We start from the raw sequence: 21,563 nt of genomic DNA, 5'->3' as shown, positions 1-21,563 counted from the left end.
GCTTAAGAGAGGAAAGAATAAAGATTCTGAAAAGAAGGTCTTTTCACACAGATCCTACTTTAGGTGGTGTGGCAGTTGTCATTGGATGGCTGCATACAATGTATAGTGTATGTTTGATGTGTATAGAAAGATGCTTAATGCTTGGGAGAATGAGCATCAAGGGAGAACACTTCCCATTGGCCATTATGAGTTTTTGTAAAGGGATCTGGGAAGATCATTTAGCAAAGGGCATGAGGACCAGAGTTTGCACTCCAGAACCCATGTGAAAATACTGGACACCACCCAGCAAGGTCAATGCTCGGGTCATCAATGTCCACCCAAGCCAAGGTTAAAGGCCCACTCATCTACGGATGAGAAAATCACTTGATCACCTCAGTTAAGCGTTGCCTTATTAAACTTAATTAATAGAGTAGAGAGGTTGGAGACCGTACTGTTGAAAGGGCAAGCCCTTCACTGCCTCCCACCCAAATAAAAAAGCCAATTGGCCTTGTACTAAGGAGCCGGTCTTACCCCTTCTCCCTGTTTCCCCGCCTGTCATCCAAAATTGCGGAGGAATATCAACTCAGTGTTATTCTTTTTTTTTTAAAGATTTATTTATTTATTATATGTAAGTACACTGTAGCTGTCTTCAGACACTCCAGAAGAGGGCGCCAGATCTCGTTACAGATGGTTGTGAGCCACCATGTGGTTGCTGGGAATTGAACTCTGGACCTTCAGAAGAGCAGTCGGGTGCTCTTACCCACTGAGCCATCTCACCAGCCCCTCAGTGTTATTCTTAATAAAGCATATTTCAAATTTGTTCAGTCAAACTTAGCCAGGGTTCCAACGCCCTACTTAAAATGCAACCAGGAAGTTACCTATTCAGCACTAATTAGCATTATAAAGTCAGAGCCTACAGCTCAACGCTATTCTGTTAGTGGTTTACTAGGATAATAAGGACAGTCTTAGCCAGATACAGTTTACCATTAGAAAAGTTAGGAAATCCCACGGAAACAGGTTTTTTCTTTAGCCCTAAGAACTCAGGCAGAACTATTGAGCATAGATAATTTTTCTGCCTCAGGCCAGCCTTTTCCTTTTTTTTATTTTTTGGTTAACAAATGGGAGGAGATGTGGTCTCCCTTCCCCCAGCCTGGAACCTGCTAGCTCAGGGGTGGAGTTTCCTGCTCATTCGTTCTGCCACGCCCACTGCTGGACCCTGTCTCTTTGCTGCTTGGAGCCACACACGTGTTCATCCTGCTACTGGACCCCGAGTTACTTGGCGGGAAATCGGGTTCCCTCCCCCTTCCTTTATAACTGAATGTCGAAACTAGTAAAGGGGGGCTTTGAACATGAAATCGTCTTAGCCTCGTTCTTTCTCCCTCCCCGTCTAGTATCCTCTCTTTTCAGCTCAAACTGCCATCCTCAGTTGAACCATTCATGTTGCGGACTGCCGGTCAGGCCGCAACACCTCAGCAGTGAGAAGGTGCTTGCCACCAAGCTCAACGACCTCATTCATTCAGTCCCAGAACCTACAAGGTGGAAGAAAAGAACCAATTCCCATAAATTGTCCTCTGGACCTCCTTGTGCATGGCTTGATACACTTGCACACCCCATCTGCCTAATAAAAAAAATGTAAAAAAAAATAAATGCTGAGCTTAGTGCTGGGTGGCAAAGACAAGAAGAGGCCCGGGGCTCACTAGTCAGCCATTCTAGCCTGTGAGTTCCAGGGCAACGAGGTGGGTGTTGCTCCTGATAAAGGACTCTAAGAGATGGAAGGGAGTTGTCCCAGCAAAGAGGGGAAGATTTCCTAAGAATACAGGGAATGGCAGCCATGGCCATCAGCCCCACGGTAGCACCAGGTATCCATCGGCATAACCTGGGCTGCTGGTCAGGCTTCCTGACTCCTGGACACCAACCTTGTTCTTTGTCCCCTGCATAGGAAGAATACATGGGACCCAGGCAACTCAATTTTTAAAAAAGATTTATTTTTATCTGTGTGTCAGTGTGCTAGTTTGTATGCAAGCATAGTGCCCTTGTGGGGCCAGAAGAAGGCATCAGATCTTATGGAGAGCTGGAGTTACAGACCGTTGTGAGCTGCCATGTGGGTGCTGAGAACTCTAATCCTGGAAGAGCAATATGCGCTTTTAACCACTGAGCCATCTCTGCAGCCTCACACACCTCATTTTCCTGAATCTCTCAGTAGGGTGGTGCACACCTGTAATCCCAGCACTCTTGAGGCTGAGGCAAGAGAATCAAAAGTCTGTGGACAACCTGGGCTATGTAATGAGACCCTAGGTGAAGCATTGCCCAATGTATGATGCTAGTCTTTGTAATCAGTGAGGCTCACCAGTTCTATAGGAAAAGGATTCATTATTTTCATCCTTCCTGCTGTGTTCTACTGATTTTTCTCAACTTCCTAAGCCTGTTGAGAGTATTCCATCCAGTCACGCTGGGGCTCTGGTGCACAAGTGTACTTTGAAGTGGGCAGAACATACTGGGCCTGTAGAAAGTAGTTGTCCCTAAGGCTTGCATCAGCAAAGTAACCTAGCCCCAGCCATGGGGCCACAGGCAGCTCTTGTGGTGTCCTTTGTTCTTGCTCTTCTCTAAGGGCTAACCAAGGCTCCTCCTTCCTCTGTCTCCCTTGGTGGGATTAAAGGCATGTGCCACCACAGCCAGGCCCCTTTTCAAAGTATAATTATCAATCGGTGTATATTGCACTTTGTAATGGACTGTACTGGGCCATCCCAATATAAGTGGATGTTGGGCTTTGGTATTCATTGAAGTTCTTTTACCGCCTCTTCTCTTTCCTTAGTAGTCTTCTTTCTTTCAATTCCAGCTTCTGCAGATAAGAGGAAACGTGTGCTATTTGTCTCTGTCTTCTTTAATGATGACTCTTAGTTCAATTGATTTTTATGCAAACACCCTGATTTCCTTCTCCTCAATGGCTTACCAACACTCCATTGTGTATATGTAGCAGTTTTCTTTCTCCATTCATCTGCTGTTTCCGGAGATTGACTGATGTGTACAGTGCTGTGATAAGCAGCATGCTTATGTCTCCAGTATATAAGGTCATAGAGCCTTTGGTACATGCCCAAGGGACAGTGTGGCTCAGTTACATGGTGGCTGCAGCTGCATGCATTCACTTCCAGGCTCCTGTATTTTATTCCACTGGTCTACATGATATATTTTCTCAATACATCATACGAATTTTGCTACTACATACAACTCTGTACTATACTGTCAGTGTGTGTATGTAAAAATTAATAGAGAGGGTATCATTGCATACTCTGTAGACCAGGCTAGCCCTTTACTCACAGAGATCTGCCTGCTTCTACTTCCTGGGTGCTGGAGTTAAAGGCACGCACCTCGCCCAGCTTCTATAGTATATTTTGAATTTAGGTACCGTAGTGACCCCAACATTGCTCCTTTTGCTCAGGATTGTTCTGACTTTATCGGGTCTTTTGTGTTTCCACATAAACTTGGTTTATTTTGTTTGAGCCAAGTCTGGACTTGGCCTCTCAATCCTCCTGCACCTTCCTTCCCTGCGCTGATATTACAGGCACACCCATACCCATGTGTGTGCTTTAGGATTTTTCTCTAGCTTCATAAAGAATGTTGCTTTTTTTATTGGGGACCGTGGCCAATGTAAGCCTTGCTGCAGTAGTGTGGTCACTTGAAAGCAGTACTAACTGTCCTGACTCATAGACACGAGAAGTCTCTTCACTGTAGCAGTGTTCTAGGTTTCACTGTTGGAGTCTTCGTCTCTTCAGTTGGCTTTATTCCTGGGATAATTTTGTTGTGAGCAGTGACAGTGGTTGTTTTCTTTCAGTCTCAGTGAGTTCACTACTGACACATAGAAAAGCTAATGAGTTTTCAACATTGATTTTGTACCCTGCTCCCTTGCTGGATTTGTTTATAGATTCCAAGAGTCTTGGCAGAGTTGTAAGGATTTCTTAAGAACAGACTCCTGCCATCTGCAATCAGGGATAATCTGACTTCTCCCTTTCTGTTGACATCTCTGTTTTTCTTTGTTGCTGTTCTGGCTAAAATTCAAAGTACTGAATGAGCCATGAGTACAGACACCCTCATCTTTTCTGTCCTCCGAGGCTGCAAGCTTCTGCTCCCTCAGCCAAACAGAGGTCCTGGGATATCCCATCCTGCATTTATCATTCTGTAGTACAAGGGCTCTGAATCTTATTTTCTTATATCTTTGATTGGGAGGTGTGATGGTTTGAATATGCTTGGCCCAGTTTAAGTTGGGAAAGTGGCACTATTAGAGGATGTCGCCTTGTTGGAATAGGTGTGGCCTTGTTGGAGGAAGTGTGTCACTGTGGGGGTGGACTTTGAGGTATCTTAGTGCTCAAGCTCTACCCAGTGTGGAGAAGATCCTCCTCCTGGCTGGCTGGCTTCATATCAGCATGTAAAACTCTCTGCTCTTTCAGTATCATATCTACCTGCAGGCTGTCATACTTCTCTCCATGATAATAATAGACTGAACCTCTGAAACTATAAGCCAACCCCAATTAAATGTTGCCTTTATAAGAATTGCCTTGATCATGGTATCTCTTCACAGCAATAGAACCCTAACTAAGCCAGGAGGAGATACTGAATTTTATAAACATCATTTTCTGCATCAGTTGTATGATGCAGATGATTCAGATTTTATGCTTGGTGTTGAGGTTTGCTTTGTTGCTCTGCATTGCAGTGCTAAATTCTGTACCTGAAGGTCTAGGCCTATGAATTTACCAGCTTTTGTTGGGCCAACCTTGTTCCTTAATTTAAAACTACTGGTTAAATAAAAATGGCTACAGCCAATTACTGGAGGGAATTGAGCAGAAAGAAGGAGAAGGAAGCAGAGAACGAGGAGGAGAGAGGAGAAGGCACCATGAGGGGAGATGTACCTTGAGCACTCAGCCAGGAGAAACAGCAAGTATTTGGGAACACTGCTGGGAAGGCAGCCAGGCCAGTAGTTAGAAGACAAGATTAGAGGTTACCCTCCAGTAATTTTCAAGGCCAAATAAAATAACCATAGTCTGAGTCTCTTTTATTTGTAAGCTAGTTGGGGATAAGCTTAAATTGGTTGTGCTACACTTGGGAGCTGGCCTATGGGGCTACATCAACTTAAAGAGCATCCACACTGAAAGAGACACCTACAGAACAGAGAGCTTTGCCGGCCACGCATCTGACAGAGGCTTCTTATGCAGAAGACCTGACAACTTCAGTAAAATCAACAAGGAAAGGACAAGTTATTCAACCACAGAATGGGCAAGCAAAGTGAACAGACAGTTCTCAACAGAGTATGACAGATAATAAATATATAAAAATATTATTCAACATCTGTGGCCATTAGGGAAAGGCAAATCACAAAACAAAACAAACAAACAAAAAACCCACTCACCTCGGTGCATTTTCTTAAAAATTCAATTCAGGTCAAAGCCCTGAAGCTTTTAAGTACTTGAAGGGGAACACCCATGTTCTGACAGAGGCAGTCACCCCCTCCATGAATCCAGTAGCTCCTACCGCTCATCTCTCTGGGTCACCTTCCTGGGCTTACCTCAGTTTCCTTGTCTGTCACCACCCTCTGTTGAAATGTCTGTGCTGTGTTTGTATCCCTGTCTTGACACCAGCTCCCCTTCCTAGCTCTGCATGCGTGGCACTCACAGGGCTTGCTGTTGTTGCTCTTTCTGTTTATTTTTGCTGTGCTGGGGATCCAATGCAGGTCTCACACTTTCAAGGTTGCACCACAACCGCAGCCCTGCCATTCCTTGAACTCCACAAGTGACCATGTTTGGTCACCTTTCCTAAGTGTCCCCAGGTAGGATCCCTCTTTTCTTTTCTCGCTTTCTCTGCCCTACTCAGCTCCTCATCTGTTCCCAGCCTCTTTTCTTTTCTGTGCAGCACTGATGGAGCCCAGGGCCTCATGTATGCTAGACAAGTCTCCTGCTGACGGAGCTGTATCCACATCCAGCCCTGTACTGCCCTCACCTCCTGCAGACGTTTGCTGCTGCAGGTGTGCGGTGCTTTGTGTGTACCTGCTGCTAGCTCCATCCGGGATTCTTGAGCCTGCCCCATAGCTTCTCATGTGCTGGTGTTTGTAACCAGCCAGCTTTGTGCCTTTCGGCTGTGCTTGCTCAGGGCTCCACTCTGGGATGGCTGCACTCCTCCCACTCCTACAGGAGTCAATCCTCTGTCCCTTTCCCTTGGATCCCTATCATCCCTGCATTCAGCCTTTTGAAGCTCTTCAGTGCCCTGCTCTTCCTTTCTTGCAGCCCTCCTGTCAGAACTCCTTACTTCTGCTTCTAAAGTCCAAAATGGCGGGGAAACTGGGCATCTCAAAAACTTTGGCAGAAAAATTGTGCAAAACCCATCTGGATGATAGGAAAGGTGTCTGCTTGAAGGTTTTATTATTTATCTGTATTTGTGCTGTCTGAGTCTGTGTCACATAAGTGCAGGTGACTGTAGAGGCCAGATAGGGCTGTTGGAACTGCAGTTATAGGTATTTGTAAACCAATTACATGGGTGCTAGAATCTGAACTCTGAGCCATCTTCCCAACCCCCGAATCGTCTTTAAATAGTGAATAAAATTATTGGAGGTAGTCATTATGATCACAGAGCCTGAGAATTACTAGCAAACATGAACACTGAGCCTTTTTATCTCATGGGAGCTCACCCCTGTATGAACAACCTCAGTTTCCTGAGATGTGGTTAGGAACCAGCATCTTTCCTAACAGACTAAATGACCTTTGACTGCAGTAATTCCTGAGGCAGATGCCTCCTTGTTATTTAAAATGACACAAAATTCCTGCAAATTATACCTCATCTCACAGTCAAAGCACGGTGTTACCTTCCCAAGCCAGAGCCTTCATTCTGAATTGCGTAGAGAATACCGAATGCTGCATTTTACATCTTCTGTGAAATGCTTAACATGGGCTAGCGTTGAGTGCAATAAAACCTGCTTTCGATATGTCTCTCAGTTATTAAAAATGTTTCTTAATAGGTTAAAAGTTGAGTTTTTACTAATCTGGAAGACCAAGAAAACCCACTTTTCATTCTGTATTGTTAATTTCTTCAGGATCCTGTTTAAATACAGTCAGCCCTAACCCATAGGTAGCAAGGCATGATGGGCATTGTTTTCATTTGTGTCTGACAGATTCAACCTAGTGCATCTTAAAAATAAAATAAAATATAAATAAATAAATAAATAAATAAATAAATAAAGTGTCCTAGATGCTCTGGGATTAAGACCACATGTTGACCTTGCAGAAGACCTGGCTTAGATTCCCACGGCTGCTCACAACCAACTGTGACTCCCTCTTCTGGTCTCCATGGGCACCTGCACTCTTTTGTGTATCACCCACTCCCCACCCCAGAGACACATTCGTAATTAAAAATAAATCTTAGTTAGTGTTCTAGTTTGTTCTCATCTAATAAATGGTAAAATTTAATGTATACCAAAGAATTATTTTCAAATAATTTCTTCATGATTTATTATCAGTAAATGTTTGATTTCTATACCTACTACATATCTGTTGCATTATGTACTTTCCCCTGTGATAGAATACCTGATGGAAAAACTGAAGGAGGAAAGGGTGTATTCTGCTGTAGTTGATCATGGTAGTGACATCCTGGCACCGGGAGCACCGGGTGGCTGTTTAGGTTGTGTCCACGGTCAGGGTGAAGGGCAATGAGTGCTGACGTTGCACTGTTTCCTTTTCCATGGAAAAGGCTCTCAGTCCAGAGGATGGGGCCAGCCAATGTAGAGTAGATCTTCTCATCTCAGTAAGTACAGCCTAGAAACTTAACAGACTTGCCCGGGCTTGTCTTCTGGGTGATCATTAGGTCACTATTAGTCACCACAAATCCATCTCTTGTCAACCTAAGACCCAAACATACTACTTTTAGGTTATCACCATGCATCTGTCGTCCTCATAGGCCCATAGCTATCATCCTGCAGACGTATTCTGTCTAACTTAAGAGTCCCCATAGTCGGGACTAGCGAGATGGCTCAGTGGATAAGAGCACTGACTACTCTTCCGACGGTCCTGAGTTCAAATTCCAGCAACCATATGGTGGCTCACAACTACTCATAATAGGATCTGACACCGTCTTCTTGTGCGTCTGAAAAGACCTACACTGTACTTATGTATAATAATAAATAAATTAAAAAACAAAAAAAAAGTCCCCATAGTCGTCATCAGCCCTAACCCAGTTTAAAAGTTCAAAATCCAAAATCTCTTCTGGGTCTCAAGACAGCGAGGAGCTATAAAATTAAAAAAGAAAGGTTACATATTCCCAATGCCAGTGGCACAGAATCAACATCTGCTCCAGAAGGAAGGAATAGCAGCACAGTGGGAAAGATCAGCCTGGAACAAGGCTGAGGCCCAGCAGGCTAAACTGCTGCTCCACATCTGGTGTCTGGAGCTCTCGATGGAATCCTCTATGCCCCAGAAGGCGTAGGTAGCCCTCATTTGTGGATTGGCTCTCATCCCTCATTCACGTTTTCACAGTGAGCATCTCCATTCTGGCATCTCCAACGCCCTAGTGGCACCATTGAAGTTAGGGCTCACCTTCACTGCCACACCTTGCCTGGCTGCCATGACCTAGAACTTTGACACAAGTTCCACGACTCCCTTAATTATTGCATCTTTCATGCTTGTAAAACCAGCCTTCAAGTTCTTCAGTGAACTCAGGCTGTACTCTGGCCTCCAGGACCACAGTTGCAGCTGCCCCTCAGTGCCCTATCCTCAGGAAATACTTCCTAGGCCCCTGCTGAGAGCAGGGAACTCCTTCACCTCTTGAGGGAGTTTGTATTTTCCCAGATTGAAGCCCTCAGGAATGCATGCGTCCTCAGGGTCTCTACTGTTCCCTACTAGTTCAGAGCACAGGGTTTCTCCTTACTGGTTCTAGTATTTGTAATACTTACAACTGATTCTCTGTACCATCTTGGTGGGCAAATTTAACCTCTCTCTACCACATAGCGCATTTTAATAAATCCTTTTCTCTCCCTGTCCTGCTGTAGATCTGGATAAGAGCAGTGATTAGGGACCACAGTGTGGCCTGCGTGGCTGACATGCCACAAATCCATTGCTTTTGAATCCAGCTTCACTCCAGCTCCCAGGACATGGGCAGAATGAAGCCAGCTTCTTTGCCAGTGTGAACAACCTGTGGCACAGTTCCCAATTAGAGCTCTTGCCTCCTGAAACCGCATGGACTTGGCCTCCTCTGTGCATTTATCTCTTGGTGTTCTGGTCTTCCAAACTCCCACCAAAACATTCACTATGCTCTGCTTACAGCCATCTTAGGCTTTTCCAGCCCAGAGTTCCAAATCTTTCCCCATGTATCCCCCAGCTCTGTTCCAAAGGCCCAGAATCCACACAATCAGGATTGTCACAACAGAGGCCCCACGTTGGGCACCAGTATTCTGTATTAGTATTTTTCTCATCTTTGCAACAGTATACCCAGTAAAGCAACCCACGGAAGGAAAGGTTTGTTTGTTTGAGTATGAAGTCCATTCTAATGACATTATCCATTTTACCCGTGTGTCCAATTGTGTAAAATTCTCTGAAATGCACAGTGGTTGCAAGCAGAAAAAGTTTAAGAATCCTTGCTATGTAGAATATTAAAGGCCACTCATTAAAAGGATTTATAAAGGCTTTAAAGTAGACACTATTTTCAGTCCTGGTAAATTGAAAGTATTGTGTTAGCTGTTTATATTTAAAATTCTCCCAGAAAGCATGTTTTGTAGACATTTTCTAAACTTTATATAAAAAGCAAAAAGTTTCAGTACCGAGTTCAGTTTGAGTTTTAATCTAGATTTGGAACAGAGCTAAATAAATCACATTATAGGAAATGAGAAACTCAGTTTGCTGATACTGAAGAAAGCTATAAATACCAACAGCAACAAAAAGCAAGTTGTTGAAAATGTGTGGCTAATCGCCTGCAAGCTAGCTGAAATATGTATGTTTTGCTTGGTCATTAAGAAAATAATTTGTAACACTCACTGTGACATTTGCTGGCCTAGTTTAAACGCCAGTGGGTGCACAATGAACCCTCAGAGTCAGAAGCAGTTCTTTTACTCTTTCTTAATAGTGTTTTTTATTTTTGGTTGTTTCACATATTTGTGCAATGCCTGTTGGTCTATCTAGCCACCACTACACCTCTAGTTTCCCCTAGAGCCCCCACCTCATCTCCCCTCTAGCTTTATGTCCTCATTTCATTCTTGTAACTACCTGATTCCAGTTAGTGCCACCATGTGCACGTGGGGGTGTGGCCACCCGCTGAGGCATAAGCAGCCTGCCAAGGCTACATCCCTGAAGGAGAGTGAGTGGTTCATCTTTTTTCAGAGAACCAGAAGCTTCTCTGAAAGCAGTGGGGTATCAGGAGCTTCTGCATCCAGGAACTCCCCATGTAGCTCATAGTATGCGTACCTCAGCATCCCCAGTGATGGGATTGCAGGCATTTTACATGGGGGGGGGTGTTCCTATTTAAATGTCCATGTCCATATAAAATAATCAACTTCAACAGGGTGGTGGCACAGGACTTTAATCCCAGCACTTGGGAGGCAGAGGAAGGTGGATCTTTAAGAGTGTGAATGAAGCCATCCTGGTCTACATAGTAAATCCCAGGCCAAGGATACATGGTAAGACCCTATCTTCAAAAAATAAAAAATTAAAAAAAAATAAACCAACCTTTAAAAGATAGTTAATTCATAACAGATTTTAAATAAAACATTTCAGATTTAGCTCTTGCCATAAAATTAATTTTATAGCTTTTAGATTAGCTTCTATTCTAGAAATTAAAGTCAATTTCTAAGAATGCATAGCATTTCTTTATATTTCTAGAAAATGCAGAGGCTGTCTAAAAGCGGGGTCATCTGCTCTGGGGTGTAAAAACCAATGTGAATGTATGCCTGGATAGCTAAGAGACTAAACTAGACTAGACTAAGACTAGAAAAGGAATATGCTTTCAGCCAGAAGCCAGGAAACAGTGAAAATGCACTGCCTAGTATGAAGTAAGCGGCTAATAACCAAGTCAACCCAAATAATCCTGGGCCATATTGGGGAAGTCAGCCCATATCGGTGGTCACATGTGCAGTAAGTGAAGTAGATGAATCTGAACCCAATTGGTTCTTTAAATAGACACATAGCCGGGCACAGGCATAAGCAGCTCTTTGGCAAACAACATTGTTGCCAAGTTGATTTTCATTTTCCCTTTGGCGCAGACAGCATTAGGATTTTAAATGTGTGATGGTAACTAGAAGCAATGCATACAGGCCTCTGGAAAATTCCCACGAGCACAGTGGTGAGGCCAACTCCTCACTGCTTTCCTGCCATGAGGTGTTCCTCATCTGGATGTGAGCACCTGACAGTGAGGTACACAGTGTGGTACACATGGGGTGTACATTGCTGTGATGCACATGCGTGGTTCACAAGCATGGTATGAATGGGTGGTTCACAGCCTGCTGGTGCACATACATTATTCACGGGTATGTACATGGGTGTGTCACCATTCTGGTGCATAGACAGGGTTGCTTGTAGTTCACAGATGTGCACATGTGTGTGTCACAGTTCTGGTTTGACTTACAGGACCACATTCACTTGATGACTTGAGTGAAGAAATAAGAGCACTATGAAACATAATGAGGAATACAAAAGTTCCATTTACTTAAGAGATGGCAACAATCTCCACACTAGCACAGATCCTATAGGGAGGGAAAAATGAGATCTAATGTGGGATTTTAAAGGAGTTCAGGCTCATGCACAATGGCTGTTACTCCTCTCAGCTGAGTGCTCAGCACCGACTTCAAACAGGCAGACTTCCACTTAACCTTCTAGATAGCTGTCCTCGTCCTCCATCTCTCCCTTCTTAACTTCCTTTTCTTTTGCTTCCCTCCTTCCCTTCTAACATGGACTTACATTATCCAGATTGGCCTTGAATTCACTAGGTAGCCAAAGATGATCTTGAACTCTTGATCCCCCTGCCTCCATCTTCCAAATTCTGGGATGGCAGAATGCTTCAGCACACCAGGATCAGACAGGCATGTTCTGACTGATAGACTATTGATTCATAGGATTGTGACCGTCTTCAAGGAGTCAGTCCCTAGCTGACTCCGATGAGAAAGGGATGGAGCTGAGGGTGTAGTTCGGGACTCTGGTGCTTGCCCTGAATAGGAGAGAGCCTGGGTACACATCCAGCACCAAGATAACACGAAAGGTTGTTTATAAAATTACTCCTACAAAGAGACTGAACTTGATAAATTCTGCAGGATGTTTTTTAAGTTGTGTCTTAGGTGAAGTAAGCCAAACATTGAAGTGTAAGTCACACATGAGTCCTCCTCTCTAAGAGCTCTCTGGTGTCAGTCTCACAGTGACAGAGTGGTTGGTGCTGGGGCCCTGGGAGAGGGCCAGGGAGCTGCTCTTTAAGGGTGCAGAGATGAGCATGGTGGTGCACACCTTTATTCCCAGCACTTCGGAGGCAGAGGCAGGTGGATCTCTGCGTTTAAGGCCATCTTGGTCTACATAGTGAGTTCCAGGACAGACAGGGCTATATATAGAGACCCTGTCCCAAGAAAACAACAGTAACAATAATAATGATGATGATGACAATTAAAAATAAAAGGTGCAGCACTCCATTGTCAGGAGTCAGAATGGCTCTAGAGGTCTGTGGTTGACCCTTAAACTTTGGGACTGGGCATGCCAACAGTCAGCAGAGTGTGACTGCAGTCTTAAAGATTGGCCGTGTCTTAAGAGACCTTATGCCTTTGGTTAGCTGTTTAGAAAAAACAAACCTATCTATCTATCTATCTATCTATCTATCTATCTATCTATCTATCTATCTATCTATCCATCCATTTATTTAGTATGTTTGTGTGCACATCTGTGAGTTTATGTGCCTTGCATTCATGCAGGAGCCCAAAGAGGCCAGACAAGAGCACTGAATCTCCTGGCACTGGAGCTACAGGTAGGTGTAAGGCACTGTGTGGGTTCCGGGAACCAAACCCAGTCCTCTGTAAGAGTGATGAGTGCTCTTAGCCACTGAGCCCCAATAGTTTACTTCAATTAAGCTCTATTTTTCTGTTTGTTTTGGTAGGCTGGTAAGAACAGTGGCCATGGGAGACCCTGGACTGGCCAAGTTACAGTTCGCCCCCTTTAATAGTGCTCTGGACGTTGGCTTCTGGCACGAACTGACCCAGAAGAAGTTGAATGAGTACCGCCTGGACGAGGCACCCAAAGACATCAAGGGCTATTACTACAATGGTAGGCAGTCCCCACCTTCTCACCCCCATCCATATGTTCCTACCTGGAATCAGCAACTCTCATTAGGCTGTTATTGCTCATGGGGTGCTGGGGATAGAGCCCAGAGCCTCCTGAACACTAGACAAGCCTCCCCTAAGGGACGTGCTTGCCTTTTCTAGACACAGCTTCTCAAGTCTTTCTTTTGCCCCAAGTCACTCTAAAATGTTTCTTTTCCATCTTTGAGGGGTAAGAGGAGTGGTAGAACACAGACACTACTCAGCTAGCTTCCGGGTGGGAGCTGTGTAGACATTTCCAGGGCATCCGTTTTATATTGGTCACAAGCCCCTTCTTGTCACTCTCTCTCAAGACCCACTTTTGTCTGCAAGTCATGGGTCAGCAGACTCACACAGGGCTCCTTGGGCTCAACTTTCCAATAAAAGCACATGACTAGCCATAGATGTTTTTGCCATGATACTGCCACTCTGGCTTGTCCCTGAGATGTGAAAATGCTTCCACGCAGGTGACTCTGCTGGCCTGCCCACCCGCTTGACGTTGGAGTTCAGTGCTTTTGACATGTGAGTATTGATTTGTGTAGAGTCCAAAGGACCCTGCTTACTCTGGGCGAGGAATAAGCATCCTCTTCAGGTGGGCCTCTGAGCAGCCAAGCAAGCTCCCATGAAGTGCTGCAGCTGAAGACTGTCTGCTACAGTTGTCTATTAGGGGAAAGATGAGCCTTCCTAAGAGCCTGCCGTGTGCCTGCTAGTGCAGAGATCGGCTGGTGCTCAGGCAGCAGCTCTCCAGATCAGCACTATAGAATATTTTATGAGTCTTTCTTAGCACCTATTTGTTCTAAAGATTTGATCTTTTTCTTTATTTATTTTCAATATATGAGTGTCTACCTGCATGTATGTCTGTGCATCACATGTGTGCAGTGCCCATGAAAGCCAGAAGAGGACATCAGGTCTCCTGGAACTGGAGTTACAGATGGCTGTGAGCTGCTACACGGGCTCTGGGAATCAAACCTGGGCCTCTACACGAGTAGCCAGTGCTCTTAAACTGTAAAATCATCATTCTAGCCCTTTAAAAAAATATCTCAAGTTACATTTTGCTTACTATTGCATGTGTGTGAGCATGTGGGTATGCATTTACCACACATATTTGTCGAGGTCAAAGAACAACTTGTAGGAGGCTGTTCTCTCTGCTTGCACCATGTTAGCCCTGGTGGTTGAACATGGGTGGTTAGTACTGGCAGCAGTACTTTTAGCCTCTAGGCCATCTCACTCTCCACTCTCACCCCCTTTTATTAACTGTCTCAAAATACTAATGTACTTTATTTCTTTATCCCCTTCAAGTTGCAGATTTTAAAAGCACACCATAAATGCAGAACAATGTTAGTGTTTATATTTATAATGTGTGTGTGTGTGTGTGTGTGTGTCAGCTTGTCTGTGTACATACCACATGCATACAGTGCCCAAGGAGGCCAGAAGAGGGCATCAGAACCCCTGAAACTGGAGTGACAGATGTTTGTGAGCCACCTTGTAGATACTGGGACTCAAAATTGGGCTCTCTGCAAGAACAGCCAGTGCTCTTAACTGCTGAGTCATATCTGCAGCCCTCCTCTTCACAGCTTTCTCTTTCCATTATACTTAGTTTCTAAAGCAAACTAAATCCCAGTAATTCCCAGTGGGAGCCTAGTCATGTGGTCAGTAGCTTGCCTCTGTCTATGATGATGATTGATGGCTCCTGGCAGTGTCTGTGTTCTTGGAAGTAGCTTCAGTCCCTCAGAGCAGGGCTCTGTGGTAGCTTGTGCACACCTGAGATATTGGGACAGGTTGGACAAAGTCCCATGTTGCACCATGCCTTGTCCCAGCCTCCTTCCCTCTGCCCCCGCATTAACTCCATAGAGCTGTCTAATGCGGGAGCCTGGTGAGTGAAGGCTCTGCCTCCCTCATCTCTCCAGGCCCAAATTAGCCCTGTATGATTTCTCTCTCCTCAAGACTGTCTTTAGTCCCTTCCTCTGGCCTAGACGAGGAATGCACTTTTAGTAGAAAAGCGTGATGACAGGCAGCCTTTGATGTGCTGACTTGTGGCTCTCCAGGGAGGATTCTGACCACTGATGCTCCCCCACAGCCGACCAGTACTTGACATTTAAGGCTTACAGCTGGCATTTAGCAGAGCCATCATTACTCATGGGCCCCTCCTCACCTGTCCTAGATAGAGATCTCTTTCCAACAGGCCCCCTGCAGCTCCTTTGTGCCCTCACATGGAAAGATATGAAAGGATGCTGAGTCTCTGACCCATGTGCTCTCCTCAGAGTGATGAGCAATGGGCCCTTCTCTCTGCAGGTTCCACACAGCAACAACATAAAGCGCTAATGGCAGAAGTATTTCTTTTTAAAAAATATTTAGATTTAATTATTTATTTTATGTGGATGTGTGCTTTGTCTGACTGAATGTATATATGTGGAGCTCAAAAGATGTATATCCTGGAGCTCAAGAGGGCACAGATTCTCTGCAACTGGAGTTGCAGATAGTTGTAAAGTGGTGCTGGGAACTAAGTTCTGGGCCTCTGAAGAGCAGCCCGTGTTCCTAACAACTGGGCCATCTCCAGCAGCAGGAATATTTTCCTTAAGATCAGTACTGTCCAACATTCAGGCCAGCCACTTAGAGATAACAGATGTGTCCCTGTCTACGCCCGTGTTTAGAGTCAATCCATCTTCTTCAGCTTTTATCCTTCCAATTCCTGGGCCTTGGGGGGAGGCTTTGGGGAAATGGAGTTGGTATAAACCATGTAGCCAGTGCCCTGGATTGACAGTAGTCTGGGCATCCTGCATTTTATCCATGGCCAACATGATATGGCAGCCATGTGCAGAGCTGTGCAGTGTGGGTCTGGTGGGACAAGCAGGGAAAGACATATTCCTAGCTCCTGGAAAGCTGTTTGTCTTCCAGAGTATTTGTCACCATTCTTGAAAATGTGCTGAGATGCTAGGCTTTAGCAAGAACACAGGAGCTGTTGCTCAGAGTTTGTGGACTGGAGCCAGCACAGGGGCTAGGAACTGTACACTCTGCTCTGTCTGTGATTGTGTGACCCCAACTGTCCTAGTGTGCTTTCTATTACTGTGACAGACAGCATGGCTGAAGGCAACATGGGAAAGAAAGGGTTTATACAATCTTACAGTTGTAGTCCCATCGTGAAGGGAAGCCAGGGCAGAGACCTGGAGTCAAGAAAAGAAGCAGAGGCCATGGAAGAATGCTGCTTACTCGCTTGTTCTCCATGGCTTACTCAGCTTGCTTTCTTGGACCACCAGCCCAAGGGTGGTACTGCCCATGGGCTAGGTCCTCCACATCAATCAGCAAAGAGAAAATGCCACATAGACGTTCCTACAAGCCAATCTGATGGAGGCAAATCTTCAAATGAGGTTTTTTGTTTTTTGTTTTTTTTTTTTCTTTTCTGGATGACTAGTTTGTTTCAAGTTGACATGAACCAACCAACCATCATGCTAGGCAGTTTTCATAAGAGGGAGAACTTAAGCTTTAAGAGCTAGAACTCAGGCCCTCCCTTTGCAGTTCCTGGTTCAGCCAGTTCCTCCCCGGGTTCATTATGGGAATGAGCTTTCTTTGAGAAGATTGGGAAGCTGAGAGCTCAGGGCACAGGGTCACCAGGCAGCGCCTGCTTGCTTGTGCAAGGACCAGTGACTGGACTGGTCTTCTTTCGCCCAGTCAGTGCTATCAGGTTTATTGTAACCTTGAGCCCCAGCTGTGCTGGGTAACTGTGTTTCTCTCTCATCTAGGAGTGCCTCCACGCCTGCCCGCTGTTGCCCGGCCATGGGAACCCTGCATAACACCAACACACTTGAGGCTTTTAAGACAGCAGACAAGAAGCTCCTTCTGGAGCAGTCAGCAAATGAGGTTAGCTGCACAGCCACATTGGCTTCGTTGTATTTCCGGGGTCCAGGCAAGTGCGCTGTATCTACTCAGGCACAGGGGTGTGTTACAGAGATAGCCTATAAGAGATACACAGAGGCGCTGGTGAGTTTGAGGTTCTTCCACCCATTGTATTTGTATTCTATGAGTCAGTTTAGTAAAGGACCTTCTGCAAGGCCCACTCACAGTAACCACACCAACATGGCAGAGAAACATAAGAGAGACAATTCTTCTCTGTGTGGATCCCAGTGGTCACCCCACTCACAGTGAGTTAGATCTCACTGCATGAAAGAACAAAGCCTGACCTTGACCAGGCTCAGACTTCTCCTGGGGTCCCTCCCACATCAATCAGCAAAGAGAAAATGCCACATAGACGTTCCTACAAGCCAATCTGACGGAGGCAAATCTTCAAATCCCACCCTACCCCAGCCAGCTCATCAAAAGTGGGGTTCACTCCTCCGTGGTCCAGTGCCTCCATGAAGTGATGTCTGCTTATTTTCCTCTCACACCTGCTTGTGGGGCATGTTCTTTTTGCCAGCATTTGCTGTGGCCTTTATAGCAACATGCAGTTTAGCCACTGAGATATGAGAATCTTATGACCAGCTGATGACAGCCCAGGTTTTACCTACAGACATAGGGCTAGCCTCATGTCCATATAGGCCATGCTCCTTGCCTTATCTCTCAAGGTGAGAGGTTCTCCAAATAGAGTTTAAAGAAACCCTTGCTGAAAGGATGAGTGTGATGCTGTAGGGATGGGTGTGATGCTGTAGGGATAGATGTGGTGCTGTAGGGATGGGTGTGGTGCTGTATGGATGGGTGTGGTGCTGTGTGGATGGGTGTGGTGCTGTAGGGATGGGTGTGGTGCTGTAGGGATGGGTGTGGTGCTGTAGGGATAGATGTGGTGCTGTATGGATGGGTGTGGTGCTGTAGGGATGGGTGTGGTGCTTTAGGGATGGGTGTGATGCTGTAGGCATGGGCGTGCTGCTGTAGGCATGGGCGTGCTGCTGTAGGCATGGGTGTGATGCTGTAGGCATGGGTGTGATGCTGTAGGCATGGGTGTGATGCTGTAGGCATGGGTGTGATGCTGTAGGGATGGGTGATGCTGTAGGGATGGGTGATGCTGTAGGCATGGGTGTGATGCTGTAGGCATGGGTGTGATTCTGTAGGGATGGGTGATGCTGTAGGGATGGATGAGTGCAGTGATGCACTCCTTTGGTCCCAGCACTCAGGCACACACAGAAAATCTGTTAAGTTTGAGGCCAGCCTGTTTAGAGCATTTTAGACTAGTCAGGGCAATAGGGCGGGGGAGGAAGGAGGCAAGAAAGCCACACTGTGTATTTAATTCAAATTACTCATTTCAGAGCCCTCTTCCTCCCCCCCCCCCCGCCCCCCCAGTTCCCAATTCTTGACAGGTCAGGTGTCCTCTCGGGAACTCTGTGCTTCTGTAACAGGAGTCCTGCATGGAGCGGAACCTGTCCTTTTATTTCTGTAGCCATGACATGCATGGCACCCAGCAGACAACAGTAAATCCCTTCAGATGGGCATCTCAAAGGTGTGAGTGTCTACTTGCCTCCCCTGTGCTGAGGGCCCCTGAGGGAAGGTGCCAGGTACTCTCACCGACTGATAATGATGGAGCAAGGCTGGTGGAGAGGCAGTGTGAAGTAGCAGGGAGAGGTAATGAACCACTTCTGAGAGCAGTGGCAGCTTGAGGGGAAGAAGCTGTGCTGAGAAGCTCAGCACTGGACAGAGAAATCAGCAGCCTGACCTAACACCTGTCTTTCTTCTGGCAGATCTGGGAAGCCATAAAGTCAGGTGCTGCTCTCGAAAACCCCATGCTCCTCAACAAGTTTCTGCTCCTGACCTTCGCAGTAAGTAAAGGAGTGGAAACTGAACAACCCTGGCTCAGCCCCCCAGGCCTGCAGGAGGCTCTCCTGTCTCTAACTGATCCCTGGGAACGTGTGCTAAAGAGCAGCTTTCTGACCAGTGCAGATCGTGCCGGCACCTATGAGCAGCGCAGGACCAGTCTGTGCCTCTTGGTCGCCCTACAGCCACCGTATAATTTCTCAAACATGGTGACCCAACAACTCCTGCCATTCAGCATAGGACAAAGAAGACTCAGGGAAGAGAGGCTTCACTGTTGCCAGATAATGTAAGATCCTGTAGCCAGTGTGACCCCAGCACTCACGACGCCAGCCTTGAATATGTAGTGAATTTCAGGCCAGCTACATAGCGACATTCTGTCTCAAAAAACGAGCAAAGGAAAAACAAGCAAGTACCCAGCGTGCTTTCAAGGCCCAGTGTGTCACTTTCCTTGCTATCACTATGACAACACTTACAAGGTGGCTGTGGTTTCAGAGGCGTTGGTCTATGGCCACTTGGCTTTACTGTGTTTGGTCCTGTGTTTGTAGAGAATATCATGATGAGAGCATGGACCAGGAGCTGTTCACTTCATGGGAAGCAAAGAGAGCCAGGAAGGGGCTGGGTGGCCAGTGTCCCCTTTAAAGGCATGACCTCAGTGGGTTAATTTCATCCTATTAACCTCCATTCCCCTAAACCCCACCCCTACCTCCTAAAGGTCAACTGGCTCTCAGCTACAGCCTGGGGACCAAGATTTTAACATATATGCCCTTGAAGACACTCCAGATATGAACTCTCAGAAGCAGAACTCCACACTGCAGAGGGGAAAGGAACTTCAGGGTAGAGGCTATTACACCACCCGTCGGTGGCCTACACACAGTGGTTAACCAAGAGGGAAAGAAAACTTTCAGTACATGAGACTTGACTGATACAAAAGTTCAGTGCAGCCTCGAAGTGGGGGTGAAATCACACCTGCCAACTAGTTTAAAAACCCAAGGTCTGCCTTCCCTGTGTGCTCACACACAACCCTGGAGCTGAGAAAGGCACCTGTGTATCTGTGTGCGAGGATGTCTGTAAAACACTGCTGTGTCTGTCAAGCGGATAGTCTATAGACCTTGGCTAACATTCAGGATCAGATTCCTGTCCCCTAGTGGGACATGGATCCACAGTGGCCAGATTGACACTTGCTCCTACTGGCTGCGCCCCTAGGCATAGTAAGGTCCCTCCCGGTGTGGTAAGTATGTCACTTTGCCACAGCTCATAGGCCCTGGAGATCAATCTCCTTCCACACATTTGATCTATTTATTTACTGAGTAAAGTTGGGTATGTTAAGAAAACGTTTTCACATAGACTTAGGCATACACATTGGGAGAAAGGCACCACACTGGTTACTTTTAACTGCGTCTTGTTTCTCCAAATGTCCTCTGTGTCTCCTTCCAGGCGTAGGTGAGGCTGGCAGGGTATAAACCTCAGGGAACCTGACGGTCATTACCTATGGAGGCATGCTTTCCAGTGAGTTAGGGTGGGAGAGAAGGATACTCCGGGGCTCTGTCAGGTTACCAGGTGCAGCTTGGATATCAACCATTTGTCTGCTTATGAGTTCCTTGGTAGGATAGACTTCTTAAATATTGCTAAAGGTGTCAGAGTTTGTTACTTAAACACTAGTGCCTTTTTATACTAAGAGTTCTTGTTAATTAAACATTAATCCATTTTTCATACAAAGAATCCTAATTGATAATTTCGGCTTAATGAGAAAATAACATCAGTTCTCAATTACACGGTTAAGCAGTTTCTTGGAGTCAGTGGTTATCTCCCTTGCTGTCCCTTTTTGCAAAGCGTCCTTAGCCAGGCTGTATAAAAACATAAAAGGTCCTTTAAAGACTTCAGACACAAAAGGCTTTATGTTTAATTTGTTCAAGATCCTTTGTGTCATGAAAAAAGAAAAAGCACAACTCTGAGAACTGAAAGCCTCTGCCTCTGAAGATGCCGATAAGCTGGCTGGTTGTGTGCGGTCCCCATCTTGAATTGCTTAACCTTTTGCTGAAGATCAGCTGTGACAAGTCACTTACACACAGGGGAAAGCAGGCTCACAGGCCTTCAGCTTTCCTTTCTGTGGTTCTCAGGCCTCACAGGGCCAGGCCCCTCATTAATGTCAATTGACGTTTGCTTTGCCATTGTGAAAAGGGATTCTCTTTCTTCAGTTCATCAGTTAGGGGCCAAGTTGGGCACTGTGGAGGCTGTAATTATTAGGCTCTCATCTAGAACTGCATCCCATGTATATTTATATTTTAAAAGCCAGCCAGTGATTCCCTTTCTGTGAAAACTCTGGTACAGGCACGTCCACAGAGAATGGCTTGGTGTGTCCAAAGGTCATGAAGGATTGGGGAAATGGGCCATTCTGCTCTTAGAGACAGGGTTTCTTCTTAGAATAATAAAAATGCTCAAGAATTGTCAGGGGTTCAGCCATGTTAAACAACCCCCCCCCAATCATATGTGTAAATGTGACACATTTATGTATTTTGAGTTATGTTTTGATAAGAGAAGCCTCTGGGAGCTGGGGGATGGCTTA

At 45.8% G+C, this 21,563-nt stretch overlaps 1 protein-coding gene across 5 annotated transcripts in view; it reads left to right on the top strand.

The window, feature by feature from the left end:
- Window positions 1-21,563, top strand: part of Atg7 (autophagy related 7) — a 215,374-nt gene that overhangs the window by 18,187 nt on the left and 175,624 nt on the right. For 2 of the 5 annotated variants that reach the window (XM_021164861.2, XM_029478810.2), the window contains exons 2-5: window positions 13,069-13,235; window positions 13,735-13,789; window positions 17,005-17,122; window positions 18,928-19,005. In XM_021164861.2, coding sequence (XP_021020520.1) covers window positions 13,088-13,235; window positions 13,735-13,789; window positions 17,005-17,122; window positions 18,928-19,005 — 399 coding nt within the window. In that variant the 5' untranslated portion in view covers window positions 13,069-13,087. Of the gene's footprint in view, window positions 1-10,503; window positions 10,619-12,886; window positions 12,940-13,068; window positions 13,236-13,734; window positions 13,790-17,004; window positions 17,123-18,927; window positions 19,006-21,563 lie in introns of those variants that run through there. The other 3 variants (XM_085840149.1, XM_021164859.2, XM_085840150.1) reach the window with 3 other exon arrangements.

This window comes from Mus caroli, unplaced genomic scaffold (assembly GCF_978045245.1).
Source record: "Mus caroli unplaced genomic scaffold, Mus_caroli_1 scaffold_7, whole genome shotgun sequence".
Lineage (NCBI taxonomy): Eukaryota > Metazoa > Chordata > Mammalia > Rodentia > Muridae > Mus > Mus caroli.
This window is presented reverse-complemented; position numbering and strand designations above follow the sequence as displayed.